We start from the raw sequence: 14,667 nt of genomic DNA on the forward strand, positions 1-14,667 counted from the left end.
TGAATACAATAGAGTGTCATGGGATTCAGCTTACTTTCAATTAAATGAGAAACTTGGGTTTTGTTTTTATTGATCTTTATATAAAAAATTCAGGTAATTACATTATTTTGATCATAACTTCGTTATTATTTATCCCACTGACTTCCATCATGATTCATTTTTAAAGCTCTTCTCAAGCACTTCAAAAAAGCTTCAGTTCTTCTTCTTCTTTTCGCTGAAAAGTTACTTGTTTTGCGTTATTTGAGCTTGAAAGTATTTTTTTTTGGACATTACGAATTTACGTTTGATGAGCCATAACTTAGTCTATGTTGCACCTTCAGAAAACATTTTTTGGTTAGAATTGATCATTTAATCGATTTCTGTGGTTATCTCGAGAAAACCCAAGAGGAAGTCAAACCATGGCGACCAACGTCTAAGCATTTAGGAATGCTATCCTACGCAAAAACCATCAAAACAAGTTGCCAATGTCAAATATGTTTCCGGGCCTTGGAAAAGCCTAGTTAGTTCAAAATATCTCGTCTACACTTAGCAAGCTTTCCATATTTTTTCAAGCGTAATAGTTAAAAAAAACTCTATCTAAAATTCTCGGCTTGCTTCGGTTTTCAGTCACGCGATAAAATTGATTCAACTTCTCTTTCTTGTTTAAAGCACTTAAAATGGGAACCTGGCACATGCAGTAAAATCAAGTTGTTTCCACTCTTATTGAAAAAAAAACTTTCTTTCAAACTCTTGCAAGTATTATCAACCAAATTGTGGCATTTCATGTGAAAACGCTTCGACTAGAAAATCAATGGCCGAACCAATCGACACACCTGTTTGATTGTGAGCATCCAGACTACCTGCCAAATAAATAACATCTGCCCTCATACAATTTCTAATTATATGTTAAGGACCAAAGATGAAAATGTGTGCAACATCACGTAGTCATCTCTGTATCGCCTTAAAAAGGGGTTTTATTTCATATAAAATGAGGTCAGCGATGTGCAATGCAGAACATCACATCCCGTAGTCTCTATTCCCTTATCGATTTTCGCCATAGTTTTCACCCCTCGCCATGTTTACGCGAGCGCTACTTCAGGAGCTCAATTCGCATTTATAGGGAAGTTATATGCCAGTGTGTAGATGCATATATTGATGAACACCCTCGTTTCGTAGGGAACAACTTACGCCTGCTTTGAAGCGATTTTATCGCACTGGGAAATGCTCGGTCGAAATTGTTCGGGGTGTAAGTAACAGGAATGTATTGATTTTCTCTTAGCCACTCTGTACTAGGGATATTATAACAATATATATATAGAGAGAGCTGGATAGAAAAATCAATACAGTACACACTCAAGCCATGATTTCGGGGATGAAGTCATGAATAATTGAAGGAAAGTAGATAGAATCTAGATGTCTTGGAGAAAGATGGAAACCTGAAACTGGCATAAAAACTTAAATAGATGAGAACTGAATAAAAGCGCTGGAAAAGATACAGGAGCAGAGCTCTAATGATTCTAGATTTTTATAAATAATCAACGATGAGAAGACTTCGAATCGTTATCGACACATTTTTCTTTGTAATTACGGGGCCAACTGTGCATTAAAAGCACTTATCGTTCTAAATTCGAATATGAAACGCATCAGATACTTCGAGAAATGGTTCTGCAAAAGAATGGCCTATAACTAATTGGCCATTTGAAAAGCGTAATACCAGTCTCACTTGGATTTTTAAGCGAAAAATTGAGGCAGCCGGATTCGTCCTGTTAACATTTGCATCATGGTAAATTGAAGCCATCGAAACGCCCAAAGAACGGTTTACGTCTCACTCATCACTGTCCCATTAGTATGTAACACATAATATGCGCATATATTAAATATAATATATAATAAATCTAGAATTTGCAAAGAATTGATAACTTTGACTTATTACAACTTTGTAAGTAATATTGCGATCTCCACCAAACTTGGTAGGATCGAGCTCTATATATTTTTTTTCTGTCAGTAGGGTAGGTGAATGCGTTTACGCACACAGTGTTGGACTCCCGATTCGGTACGTCGTCGGAATACCAACTAAACACTTCCCCATCGTCAGAGAGCTAGCCTGGAACCGTTTGTCACATTACTTCGGACTAGTCCCCGAACTCTCCCGCCTTGCGGAACCTTCAAATCAGGGAATTCCTTTCACCAACGGGAGGGGAGAGAAGGAAGCGAACTGTCAGTTCAAGGAACCCCCTGCCATCCGGCTCTTCCACCGGCCGAGTTCTATCTTCTTAGCAACGAGAAGGGCCCGAACGTCACGGGCAACACGGTTCCACCTGTCAGCATCTCTTCGACAATATTGTCTGGAGAGAAATCCTCTGTGTTTAAATAGAGCTGCTGACGAACCCCATCCAACCTTCCACAAGAAAAAAAAGTGAGGTGGGGGTCGTGCACAACTCCATTGCAAAACACACAATCCGGAGAACGGGCCTTTCCAATCTTCCTTGGGGCAAGAACCCCCAGGAGGGTGCCGTCCCGAACCCAAACGGCAGCGGTACCTAATATGTCTGGGTGCCATGAAACTGAGCCCTTGTTTCGGTACTGCTCACTGATGAGTACTAAGCTTTGGCCTCCGCAGCGAACTGCGCTAGCAACTCGTGAGCGGTTGCACTCCTGTGCATATTGATTTGTAGGATGCGAATCATGTTGACCGTATCCTAGCTCTTTCCAGTTCTGCTCTGAAAACTGGACACCGCCCCGATCCCGCAGTGTGCGCAATGCTCTCATCAGTCGCGCCACGGTCCCTGCAGACACAGAGTGTTGGACTCCCACAACAGCACGTTGTCGGATTATCAACTAAACACCTCCCTGTTATCAGAGAACTAGCCGGGAACCGTTTGACACATTACTCCTTTCACCAACGGGAGGGGAGGGTAGTAAGGGAGTTGTTGTTAGTTCAGGAAACCCCTTACCGTCCGATCCCTCCGCCGGCCAAGTTCAATCTTCAAGAGCCCGAACATAATGCACAATACGATTCTAGCTGCCAGCGCTCTTCAGTATCTCTCTGACAATGTTGTCTGGAGAGAGCTCCCCTCTGTCTGCATAAAGCTGCTGCCAAAAACCGTCCCACCTCTCGCAAGTTCTATATTATAGCCTGCAAAATTTCGCGGTGCTAGGATGAACATAAGGGGGGGTTCTGCAGGGAATTACTGAAAACTATAGTAATATACTAATATTACCTTTATTTGAACAGATATCGGTATGCAAGGTACTTCGGAGCCCAGCCACCATATAGCGGCTGCCTCTTGGTTTTTTCCAGATTTTTCGGTTGGGCAGTTTCCGAGAATGATGCGGTTCAATAAATGATCACTTTCGACCCCCGGACTCCCCGCCTTTCCAACAAATGTCAAAACTAACACCAGCTTCGGAAAGTACTAACCGAGGCCTTTTGTTCGATACCCCACATGACTATATTTGACAAAAAATTTACATCCCCCTTTTGCATGTATGGGGACCTCCCCTTAAATTGGACGTAACTTCAAGTAACTCACTGTATGCGTGAGCCCTCAGAGTTCCTATCTTTCCACCGAATTTGGTGTCAATCGCTGCTACAGTCTCCGAGAAAAATGCGTGCGACGGACTGACAGACGTGTGTCTAACCGAACCTTAAAGAGACTCTAAGTGTGCAGCATTGCTACGTAAGGCCTTGCTTTTTGGAGCTTAGGATGTTGCATGGTTGGTCTGGTTGGTCCAGGAATCGTAGACCTCTTATCAGTAAGCAGAGTGTTGAGAAGATTGGGATTATTTTCGCTCTCCAACATGACCTCCTATGGACACAATTTTCAGTTAAAAAGGAAAATGTGAATCCAAAATGTATGTACAATTTGTCTGCAATTTTCTCTTATTCCACAATTCTCCTTCACCAAGGTCCTTATCTCATGAATATTCTCCACTCTCCACTGATGATTGTTTCCGCTGGTGTACTGTCCCGTACATACAAATTGAGATACCACTCAGTGCAGCAATTAGTGAGGTATCACGTTAATGACTATCATCTGTGAAAGTCTCTTACCAAAGGAAATTCAGGCGAATCAGAAACAGTTCGAATTTTCTCTCTGTTGTTGCACCACCTATTAATCGACTTCCAAGCACCCATTGATAACATAGTCAGGTCAAAACTTTACATGACCTTGAGAGAGCTTGTTACTCCGATAAAATTAATAAGGCTGACAAGATCGATTCTGACCGATACGCGAGGCTAGATAAAAACAGTAGTGTCACTTTCCAGATCTTTCAACTTCAACGGCGTTCTATAAAAAGGGCAAGGTCATATGTTAATCTAATAAAATTTCATAAGTGAATTAAGAATCATTACGATTGGATGTAGGGATATATTGGCCATTTCGTGTGGCCTGTAGAGGACTACTTTCCCTGTCGAACCAGCGGTTATCACTGCTGCAGAGAATGAGAACTGGCTAGAATTGGTTCTCACAGAGAGGTTTCTTTCAGTTTTCAATGCACATACACCGGTGATTAAGATGTTGGAATGTGATAGACAATTTTCAATGAATTTCACCGCATGTCTAGCGATGACATCGTTGATACAAAGTGGTTACGCGGAATCATAGAGGATTGGGGAATACATTTGTAAATATGCTGATACAGTGGCGGAGGATCAGTTTTTCTTTAAGCCGTAGTCTCATCGTGCGTCGCAGGGAAACATGAGCCCAGAAGATAAATCCGAACTGGGTCATGCCCTAATTAATTATATATTATACAACAGATAATTTTGACCTTTTGGGCAATGGATATGTTAAATTGGAAAATGGGTTGTAGTGTTGGGCTATCGGACAGGTTACAATTAATTGTACCACGTAAATAAACAACTTTTTTACCGGAGGTTAAGGTTCACCTGATGCTGGGGAGCAGGTTCTTGGCATTGGAAGCCATTTTCGGAGTCATTCTCATTCTGCCCCTGCGAAAGACAATCATCTGACCCTTTTGGAAATTTCGGAAAGGTTCTCATCTGGTGAAGCACCGATTAGGTTCGTCCAAATATGGATCCAGATGGGCCTAGCCGCATACAATATCCTTCGTGAAGAAACAATGAGATCATCGACATATTGAAGGATCTTGATTGGGTTCTAGTTAGAAATGGGCGTAATGATATTCGCTGTAAATAGCATAAAGAGAGTTGCGGAAAGGACGGAACCTTGTGAGAATCCAGAAGGATTTATAAATAATGAGGACTTATGCTAATATTGCCACCCGTGTTGTAAACAAAGGATTAGCTTACAGAAGTGCATGTAAAAATCAAAGATATTTTCCAGTTTAAAGGCGACCCTGTATTACCGTATAGAGTAGTATATCAAGGAGATGGGCTATGATAGGCGTGTTGCAATTAATTACGATAAAGGTAGAGATAAGAAGGACGAGTGATCCTCCCACCACAACCTGTCGTTTCATGTGGCAATGTCAAAACATCACACTTGTAGAAAAAAAGGGATATTACAAAGAAGTCAATGAAGAATGAATGAACCTTTTATGCATGAGAAGAAAAAACAAAATATCCAATATTGATTACTGCACTTAGAAAATATATACATAATATACATAATTAAAAGATTGTTTATTATGCCCAACTGTACATCTCGGGTTGTTCTTCTCATAATGTCAATATCGTCAGCGTAGGCCTGAAGTTGGAGGGACTTGAAGAGGATGTTGCCTTTGGAAATTGTTAAGGAGTCGTGGGAGCTATGAAATCCCACAGTTAGTGGAACGATCTAACCTCAACTCGAGGAGAGAGCTGACTAGCTAGGTGCAAAGAACAGAAGACCTAAGAAAATTCAGAGATAGGTAGTAAGAAGCTCCGCTCCCAGAAAGTATAATAATAATAATCGTTGGCGCAACAATCCATATTGGATCTAGGCCTTGAAGTGTGTTAGAGCACTTCATTCAAGACCGTAACGGTACACTACAGTAGACTGTAGGAGGCAATGTGGTCAGCATTGCGCTCGCCCGAGATTATTACCCTGATTTGACTCAGGTACTCATTCACAGCTGAGTCGACTGGTATCCGACGTCAAATCACGATACAAATTCCACTGTCACCAGTGAGATTTGAACCGCGACCTTCCGTACGGTAGCCTAGTGCTCTAACCACTCAGCTACCCGGACAGTATACCAGACGAAAATCGGAAAAAAAAATTCAGTCTTGAAATACAAATTATCTTGGTATACATATAAATTTCCATGAAAAGAATTATTACTGATATGATTCAGGATTAAGTCAGTTATCAAGGAAAACAAGACCCACGATCTTTAAACTGGTTAACGCAGAAATCCATACATGTGCGAAGAGACGATAGCGCAAAGACAAAGACTGGAGAAAAAGGGGCGTGTTACAAAATTTCAATTCGAAGCCGTAGTGGCAGGCTAGGAGACAATGTTATCATTATTATTTAGAACTGGTAACTATACAGTGTATAGCTTAGGTACTCTATGAACACACTATAATATTTGCTGGTAGCCATCACCAACAACCTTCTCACGATAACCTAACTATCTCCTTACTTCGAAACTAAAAACTATCACTGTCGGAAAAAGCAATACTTTCTGAATATACAAATCTCAACTTACCACTATTAATGCAAATATATTGTAATTTGAAGCGGATGTCATCAAAGTAGTCAAGCTGTTTGATGAAAAATGATAAGGTCCACTGAGCTCCTCCAGAGACAGCATGGAAAGCGTTACCAATAACGTTCTGATGATAGCCATTATTTTGTCTGTAATGCGTAGGGCATTGCAAATACACTCCTTATTGAAACACGCAAATACTCCCCTTTTTGTCACCTTCAGGGTGGTTGCCCTGCTTCGGAATCTTGATCTTTTCTTCCATTCACTGGAACAGATGTAAAATTCACAGGATTTACGAATAAACAGAAGTAGCAATTCTGCAGAGATTCCAAGGAAGAGTTTCACAAGAGTACCGTCAAGGCCACCGTGAGACCCGAAGGTCTGTGTTCACTTAGATATAACCACAACCCATGAAATTCTTACTAGGAGGCCAACCACTAATAACCGATCTGAGAACTCATGCCCCTGGATTTCTCCTGAGACATATGAGTTCAAAGGGTTATCCCGGTTCCCATGAAACCAGATAACTTTTGATGAGGCTTCGTGACCAAAGCCACTTCAGATAAGTCCCGGTGAAGGCTCGGATTTAATCTCCCTTACTAGACCCTGCAGAATTCGCCTATTGCATCACTACCAGCAAGTCAATGTGAATACAACGTTTCCTGGTGCCACCATCTGGAGGTTCTCCTCGGCCATTTGATGTTGATTCAGTCGACAGGGTTGCTGCCCGGTCTAACTCCTCGCCACCTCAAAGCACCTCCCACAAGAGATGGAACTCCACCGGATGTTACATGATCGACAATCGTGGTTAACCACTTCTTCTACCTCTTAAGTTGCTCATGATCGTGGTTGAGAAGCCTACCGTTAACATACCTCACAAGACCGTCTAAATGCTTATGACAACCTGCAAACCCTTTCGTGATGTGATGTGCAGTAGTGAAATTTTTGATATTAACCGTAACTTCTGCTTCCCTTACCAACGCAATGCAAAATCTTAATTATCGGGTGTTTTTCAGCTTTAAAATTTATTATGATAATAGACACATTTATATAATTTGTATGTATAATATATTTACTTACCTAATTGTTAACAAAATGATGCATCTAATATCAACTTGCCGATTTCCAGAAGATGACATCTTTATCACGCCATTGTGTGGCCCATTTCCGACGCTTAGCTTTCATCGCAGCCGTTAATTTGGACATCTTGGCGGGTAGACAGGCCTTTAAATGCAAATCCTATAATTCGGAAGTCCTAGGTTGAATTTAACGGGGGTTTTTCAGTAAATTTCTAAAAGTTGGCAATATACTATTAGTAAGTTTATTTAAGCAGATATCGGAATGGGACATATTTTGAGGCCTAGATTTCATCTAAGCACCACTTCCTGATTTTTTTTTCGGATTTTTAGGTTGCGTAGTTTCCGAAAATGAGTTCTATGTCACTTTAAGTGGGTACATTTTGACTCCTCGCTCGCGCACTTTGCAATTCACGACAAAACTAATATCAGTTGCAGAAAGTACTAATCGAGACCTTTCATTGATATCCTACACGAGTATATTTGGTGAAAAGAAATTTTTAAATTCCCCCTTTGCATGTATGGGGAGCCCCCCTTTAAACTCCACCTATTATAAATTTATGCCACTCGCCTTTATGCGTGGGTTTTCATAGTTTCATAGTTTCTTCTCATAACCCGTAGTTCTATGTTCAAACTCAATTTAGCTTCAGAACCAGGATTACACCCAGGTACTTTACATTGGGGGAGAGAAACAATCTTTGTTCATTCAGCCGGCGTGAGTGGAATTCGGGTACTCTTGTCTTCCGTTCTGGTTGGATTTATATCCGCATCCGCGGCCCACAAACACAGCTTCCGCAACGGGAAATAGCCCTGGCACTAACATCACCAAATCGTCGGCGTAATCTACCACTTTCACTCCGCTCCCGTAAAATTATTACTATTAATCGGAGTACAGGAGAGGTGGCGCCACCCTGGGCCGTGCCTCTGTTTATAGCCCTGATCAAGCGGTTGCCTTCCAGATCCGACTGAATTATCCTGGTTCTTAGCATGGATATTATCCAATGCGTAAGACACCCCTTCAATGAATACTAGTCAAGGCTTTCATGATTCTGTGGATTGGCCTTTGCGGTAGGCGTACTGGCACTCTCCATGATCATGCTGAAGTAGATGATCAGGACGGGCTGTAGGGTCTTCAACACGAAAGAGATGAAACTAATTGGTCGAAAGCCCTTCGCGAACTCATGAGTTTGCCTGCCCGGTTTCGGTATGAAAACCACTCGTGCCCGTCTCTTAGACTGTGCTACGTATTCGGAAGAAGTTATAGCTCCGTTAAATTTCGACAAGCCACGGTACAACCCTTTCCTGTTTCTTCTGTAGCATGACTCGCATTATGCCACTTGGACCGGGAGATTTATATGCGGAAAAGGTATTGATAGCCCAGCCGATCGTATCCTCGCTAATTACACACTTGATAGCCTCGCACGGCTAAAGCGGCTGCATATCCTCTAAACAGGACTCAGTCCTGCTCGCTGGCAGGAAAGTGCGTCTGAACTAGCTGCTCCAAGGTTTCACCAGAAGATTCCGTCTAGGAGTCTTCTGATTTTTTTAAGAAAGGGAGCTGACTCCTATGTTCCTTGGAGAGAATTTTACTGAGCTTTGCGGATTTGCTGATGCTTTCAATGTTCTGACAATAATCCAACTGAGGCCGCGTTTTCATGGCCGACTTGTACTTCTTCAGGCAGTCCTTGTATGACTCCCAACATTTATGCCTGTAGCAAATGTTGAAAATCTCCCTGATTAGCTTCCTGAGACTGAACAGATCTTCATTCCACCACGGTAGCAGTGTTTTCTTGCTGTATTTAGTCGGACACGACTTTAAAGGCAGTGTCAAATACCTTTACCAGAATCCCTACCTTTGACTCCAGTTCGTTTGTCATGCCAATCTTGTCTATTTGCGCGCTAGAGAGTTTGTTCTTGACAGCTTTGCCAAACTTTCTCCAGTCGATCCTCCTGCGGTTTTTGAAATGTTTGCAGTCCTCCGTGGCGAGATCTAGACCGTAAAGTGTCCAACTATGATCTGAAAAGGATCTCTGTCAGACACTATCCAGTTCTTCATCCCAAGAGTCCGATTGTCGGTTAGTAGGATGATATCAAGGGCCTCCGTCACAGTTCTCCGAGCCGGGAAAATAAAAGTTTGGTGTACTGCCCCTTTTACACACCGATAGGTTTGCATTAATAACAAGATCAAAGAATGACTAACCTATTTCATTGATTTCTGATCTGCCCCGAAGCGTATGCTTTGCATTGGTGTCGCAGGCTATAAACAGGTTGGCCTTCTTTGTTGCTATTGTGACCGTCGAACACTACAGTTCTTCCGGCCATCTGACCACCAAATTTTGTTTGAATCGGTTTAGCCGTTTTGGAGAAGAGTACATGTGACAGACAAATAGTGAATCGATTTAAAAAAAGGAAAAGACATCAGCCGAAGATCAGTTATCAAAGAGTAGAAGGGTTGGAAAAATCCCAACCGGAGATATGCGAGATGATGCCTATCTACATAAAAATGATCTAAGCGAACCCATCCTTCGTAGTTCCAGGTTGCCCATTGGATTACTAGCAGGATGTGGGCCGATTGACTAAGTGACCCACGAGGACCAATGTAATCTTTGTTGTGTCTGTGTGACTATTTTAAGTGCGATTGGAAAGGGAGGCAGGGAAATGCTCCGGACCTTCATGAACCTCTAGATTACTTATGAGCTGCACAGAAGTTCCATGGTCTCTACCTATTTGTCACCTAGCTTATAATCAGTTAAAGATCGGGTTTTTTCTTGAACCAGAATCCAATTTGTGAATCAAGGCTTCTTTTGTGTCTTTATGTACACCGCGGAGCCAAGAGATATAAAATACATACATTCATAATTTCATCATTGTTCTACCTCAATTCAAGCGGCCACCATTTTCTGTCCTGATTATATTTTGCACTTTTTAATTTGTTTTAACATTCTGAGATACTTATATAATCTTCATCTTACTTTCAGGTCATAAATAAATACAAATTATGAGTCTGACTATCAACTTAGTAAAATATTCGTGAGAAATTCATCATTAAACTACAAAATTCCCAGCAATCATACATCTAGGCTATGCTATCAGAATGGCAACACCACAAGTTAAAGATTTAGTTTTACGTTCGCCAGCCGGTGGCGAAGATGTTACTTATACTTGGCCTTTACAAATCGGTTCAGGTGCGGATCGACACGACAATGGAATTGATATTATCGAGACAATACGTCATGTTTGCGAAGATATTCCCGAGATTAATTCGGCTTTCGAAAGTTTCTCTTTCAATGATGTTGATACAACGTGCCACAAAGCCATGACGCTACTCGTAGATCGATTCAACAAAACCGTAGAACAAATTCGAGAGCTGGTAAGTTATTTACAGGTTTTCTAAGTCGTTTGATCACAACTAAAGCAATACTTCTTTGAAATTGTCTCAACAGGAAAAAGGAACTTCACTGCCTGCCCAACGTCTTAATAAATACGCATCACCATGTCTCCTCCGTCATATTATACAATTAGTTTACAATGCCGCAGTAAGTGACCCGGACAAATTGAATCAATACGAACCCTTCTCCCCGGAAGTTTACGGCGAAACCTCCTACGATCTAGTCTATCAAATGATCGAGCAAGTCGACGTTAAAGCTGAAGATGTCTTCATTGATTTGGGATCGGGGGTGGGGCAAGTTGTCCTACAAATGGCCGGTTCGTCACCATTAAAAGCATGTATTGGCATTGAACGAGCCGAAGTACCATCCCGATATGCTGAACTAATGGATTTTCACTTCCGCTTATGGATGAACTGGTTTGGTAAAAAATATGGGGAATATCAGTTGATAAAGGGCGACTTTCTGGCTGATGAACATCGCGAAAAAATTAATTCGGCATCAATCGTTTTTGTGAATAATTTTGCCTTCGGACCGGCCGTTGATCATCAGCTAAAAGAACGCTTTGCTGATCTTAAGGATGGTGCAAGGATCGTTTCGTCAAAGAGTTTCTGTCCACTCAATTTTCGAATAACCGATAGGTAAGTTGGATGTGAACATGACAAGCTATTAAGTTGTTGCAAATGAAATGGCCATTTTGGTACTAAAATATGAAACGTAAAGATTACAAAAATTTGTTTATTTAATCAAAATAGGTGCCAGTCGATTCAAAACACTTCTCCCAGCGAGACACAAGAGCATGTATGTCAGTTTCGTAGAAGTCCAACTGTCAGGTGTTGATAAATTCGTCGAAGGCAATTTTGACAGCCTCTTCGTTCCTAAATTGTTTTTCCGCCAAAAAAATGATCCAAATGCTTAAAAAAGTGGTAGTGGGTTGGTGAATATGGTTGATGAGGCAGAGTCTCATATTGCATTTCGTTCAACTTTTGAACCGTTGTTCTGGATACATGAGGTCATGCATTGTCGTGAAGGAGTATCACACCATCTCTGTTGACCAATCTCGGCCGTTGAATACTAAATTTTTGGTGCATTTCCTCGAGTTGGGCACAGTATCTCTGTGCATTTAAGAATAGTGGATAACTCCAGCTGTAGACCACCAAACAGTCACCATTACCTTTTCCGGATGGAGGCCCGGTTTCGGCATATGCTTAGGTGCCTCATCAACATCTAGCCATTGTGCTGATCGGCGACGATTGTCGTGTAATATCAACTTTTCATCACATGTCATCTTCCGTCCCCACGTACTCGAGGAGGGCGATCAGGCCCGAGTCTGCAAGGGACTCATCTGAAGTGGCTTCGGCCACGAAACCTCACCGGAGGTTATCTGGTACCATGGGAACCGAGACGGCCCTCTGAGAGCATATGCTCCAGGAGAATTCCTGGAGGATATGTCCTCGGCCCGGTTATTTGCGGTTGGCTCCCTAGTGGGAGCTTCATGGTGGTTGTGGTTATGCCTACATCGCGGGCAGAGCTCCTCGGAGCTCAAGCGTGGAGTTGCGCTGTACAACTCGGGTGCCGTACCCCTTAGTTGCGGCAGAGGTGTTAGATAGGCCTCGCATCTACTAGTATGAATGCTGAGTCTGCACTCAGTATAAACCAGGACCGCTGTGCTTGCATGGCGGAGCTCTGATTATGGTCCCAAAATCAATCCGTGTCCGAAGAGGACCGTGGGATTATGCCTACACGTCAGGTACTCACGTTAAACCCCCAGGACTTTCATCACATGTCATCATCACTCATGCAAAAAGGGATCGCTTCTCTTGCGGGAGAGTGAAGAAATGCAAATTTCCATTCGAAGCGCCATGTTTTGCTCCGTAAGGGCATGCGGAACCCATTTGTCGAGCATTTTCACCTTTCCAAGTTGTTGCAAGTGCCGGGAAACTGTCGCCCAGTTTCTCTGCAATGTCTCTCACAGACTGACGTGTGTCGGATTCGAATAGCAAACACAGCTCGTCGTTGTCAATCGATGGTCCTGGATGTCCACGTGGCTAACTTTGAAGGTTTACGTCGCCTGACCGGAATTTTTCGAACCACCGCCGTGTGGTCAGCTTCAAATGAGCTGTTAATGTTCTTGGTCGCCTCCGCTGCTTTATGACCGAGTTTGAACTCATCCGGAAAAGTACACGTTCTTTTCCATCCTTTTTTCCTTTCTATTCACTGTTATCACAACGATGATCAAAACTGAAATGACTCCTTGATTAAATGTAGGAGTATTGATACTTGATTATCCGACACCAACGGCGCCAACTAGTGGTGGTTTAATACAGCAAAATGGCAACTAACTTCACTTGATTTCCATATTGGCCATTTCATGTGCAACAACCTAATACAAAGTGCAATGCTGCAGTCCCTTTATTCATCTCTCATTTGTCTTTCTCTAGGAATCTTAGCGACATCGGTACCATAATGTATGTACGAGAATTGTCTCCATTGAAAGGTTCTGTATCCTGGACCGGTAAACCAGTATCATATTATCTGCACGTTATCGATCGCACAAAACTCGAGTGTTATTTTCAACGTTTGAAAAGTCAAAAAGCTGCCGAAGCCGATAATGTTGGTAAGTGTTCAAATTTGACATCTAGTCGTTACCATTTCCGAAGAAGGATCAAGTTTTTCTTGAAGACAAAGTAAAATATAGTGCAAAACATTAGAAAGTAGCGTCTAGAAATAATGATGTCGCATAAAAGTTCCTTTTACAATTTGTATTCCGTTGAGAGTCATAACAACCGTAGAACTTAGTCGAACATTGGATTTCGTTTTGTTTATTTTTTTATTGTAAGTTCACAAAGGCTGTAGATAGTTTTTTTTAGTTTATTGACCTATTTTTCATAGTTTTTTTTCACAAATATTATCAACAAGTGAACATTGTATGAAATTTATCAAGCGAATGAAATTTTGCTAATACTTTATTTCGAATAAAGAAATTGACATTTGAAAATATTCTTTTTATGATTCGAAATATTATTTTCATAGAGTGGGGAAAAATTGGCGAAGGATTGGCTTAATTGGTTGTTGTTCTGTTTAGATATTCTGGTCACTGCGGTACATACACGCTTAGAAGCATGTATTGTTCCGGTAGCCTCTATTTAGGGCCAATTTGACGAGAGACCGTCAATCGTGGTGAAAAAGATTTTTAGAGAGTCGTGGAATTGAGTTTTTTAACGATGGCGTTTAAAAAGCTCAAGACTCGAATCTACCTGAGAGATTGTGGATTGAGTTGCCCATATGGTGTTTATAGCGACAAGTAAGTAGGCGCGTGTTGCGATAATACTTTACACGATTGCTTATTAGGGTCTCTTATGAATATTTGCAATCATTACGATAAGCCAGATAGACAGTGATCCTGCTGGAGATTTAATTCAGATGATTCTGGGAAATGCCGATCTATGCACTATGGGACTGTTTTGAGTCCGATTTATTTATTAACTTTTTTGTTGATGTTTTTTAGTAGACAATCATGCATGTATCTTATTATTACCACTCATTTGTGCACTGAATCGATTCCACCCTATCGGATTTTCTGATATTAATTTGCGCAAACGACT

At 41.6% G+C, this 14,667-nt stretch overlaps 1 protein-coding gene across 3 annotated transcripts in view; it reads left to right on the forward strand.

Moving 5' to 3' along the window:
- LOC119658621 (histone-lysine N-methyltransferase, H3 lysine-79 specific) overlaps window positions 1-14,667 on the forward strand; it is an 80,999-nt gene that overhangs the window by 28,134 nt on the left and 38,198 nt on the right. For all 3 annotated transcript variants that reach the window (XM_038066116.1, XM_038066113.1, XM_038066114.1), the window contains exons 2-4: window positions 10,655-11,046; window positions 11,120-11,703; window positions 13,504-13,679. In XM_038066116.1, coding sequence (XP_037922044.1) covers window positions 10,771-11,046; window positions 11,120-11,703; window positions 13,504-13,679 — 1,036 coding nt within the window. In that variant the 5' untranslated portion in view covers window positions 10,655-10,770. The remainder of the gene's footprint in view (window positions 1-10,654; window positions 11,047-11,119; window positions 11,704-13,503; window positions 13,680-14,667) is intronic.

This window comes from Hermetia illucens, chromosome 6, assembly GCF_905115235.1.
Source record: "Hermetia illucens chromosome 6, iHerIll2.2.curated.20191125, whole genome shotgun sequence".
Lineage (NCBI taxonomy): Eukaryota > Metazoa > Arthropoda > Insecta > Diptera > Stratiomyidae > Hermetia > Hermetia illucens.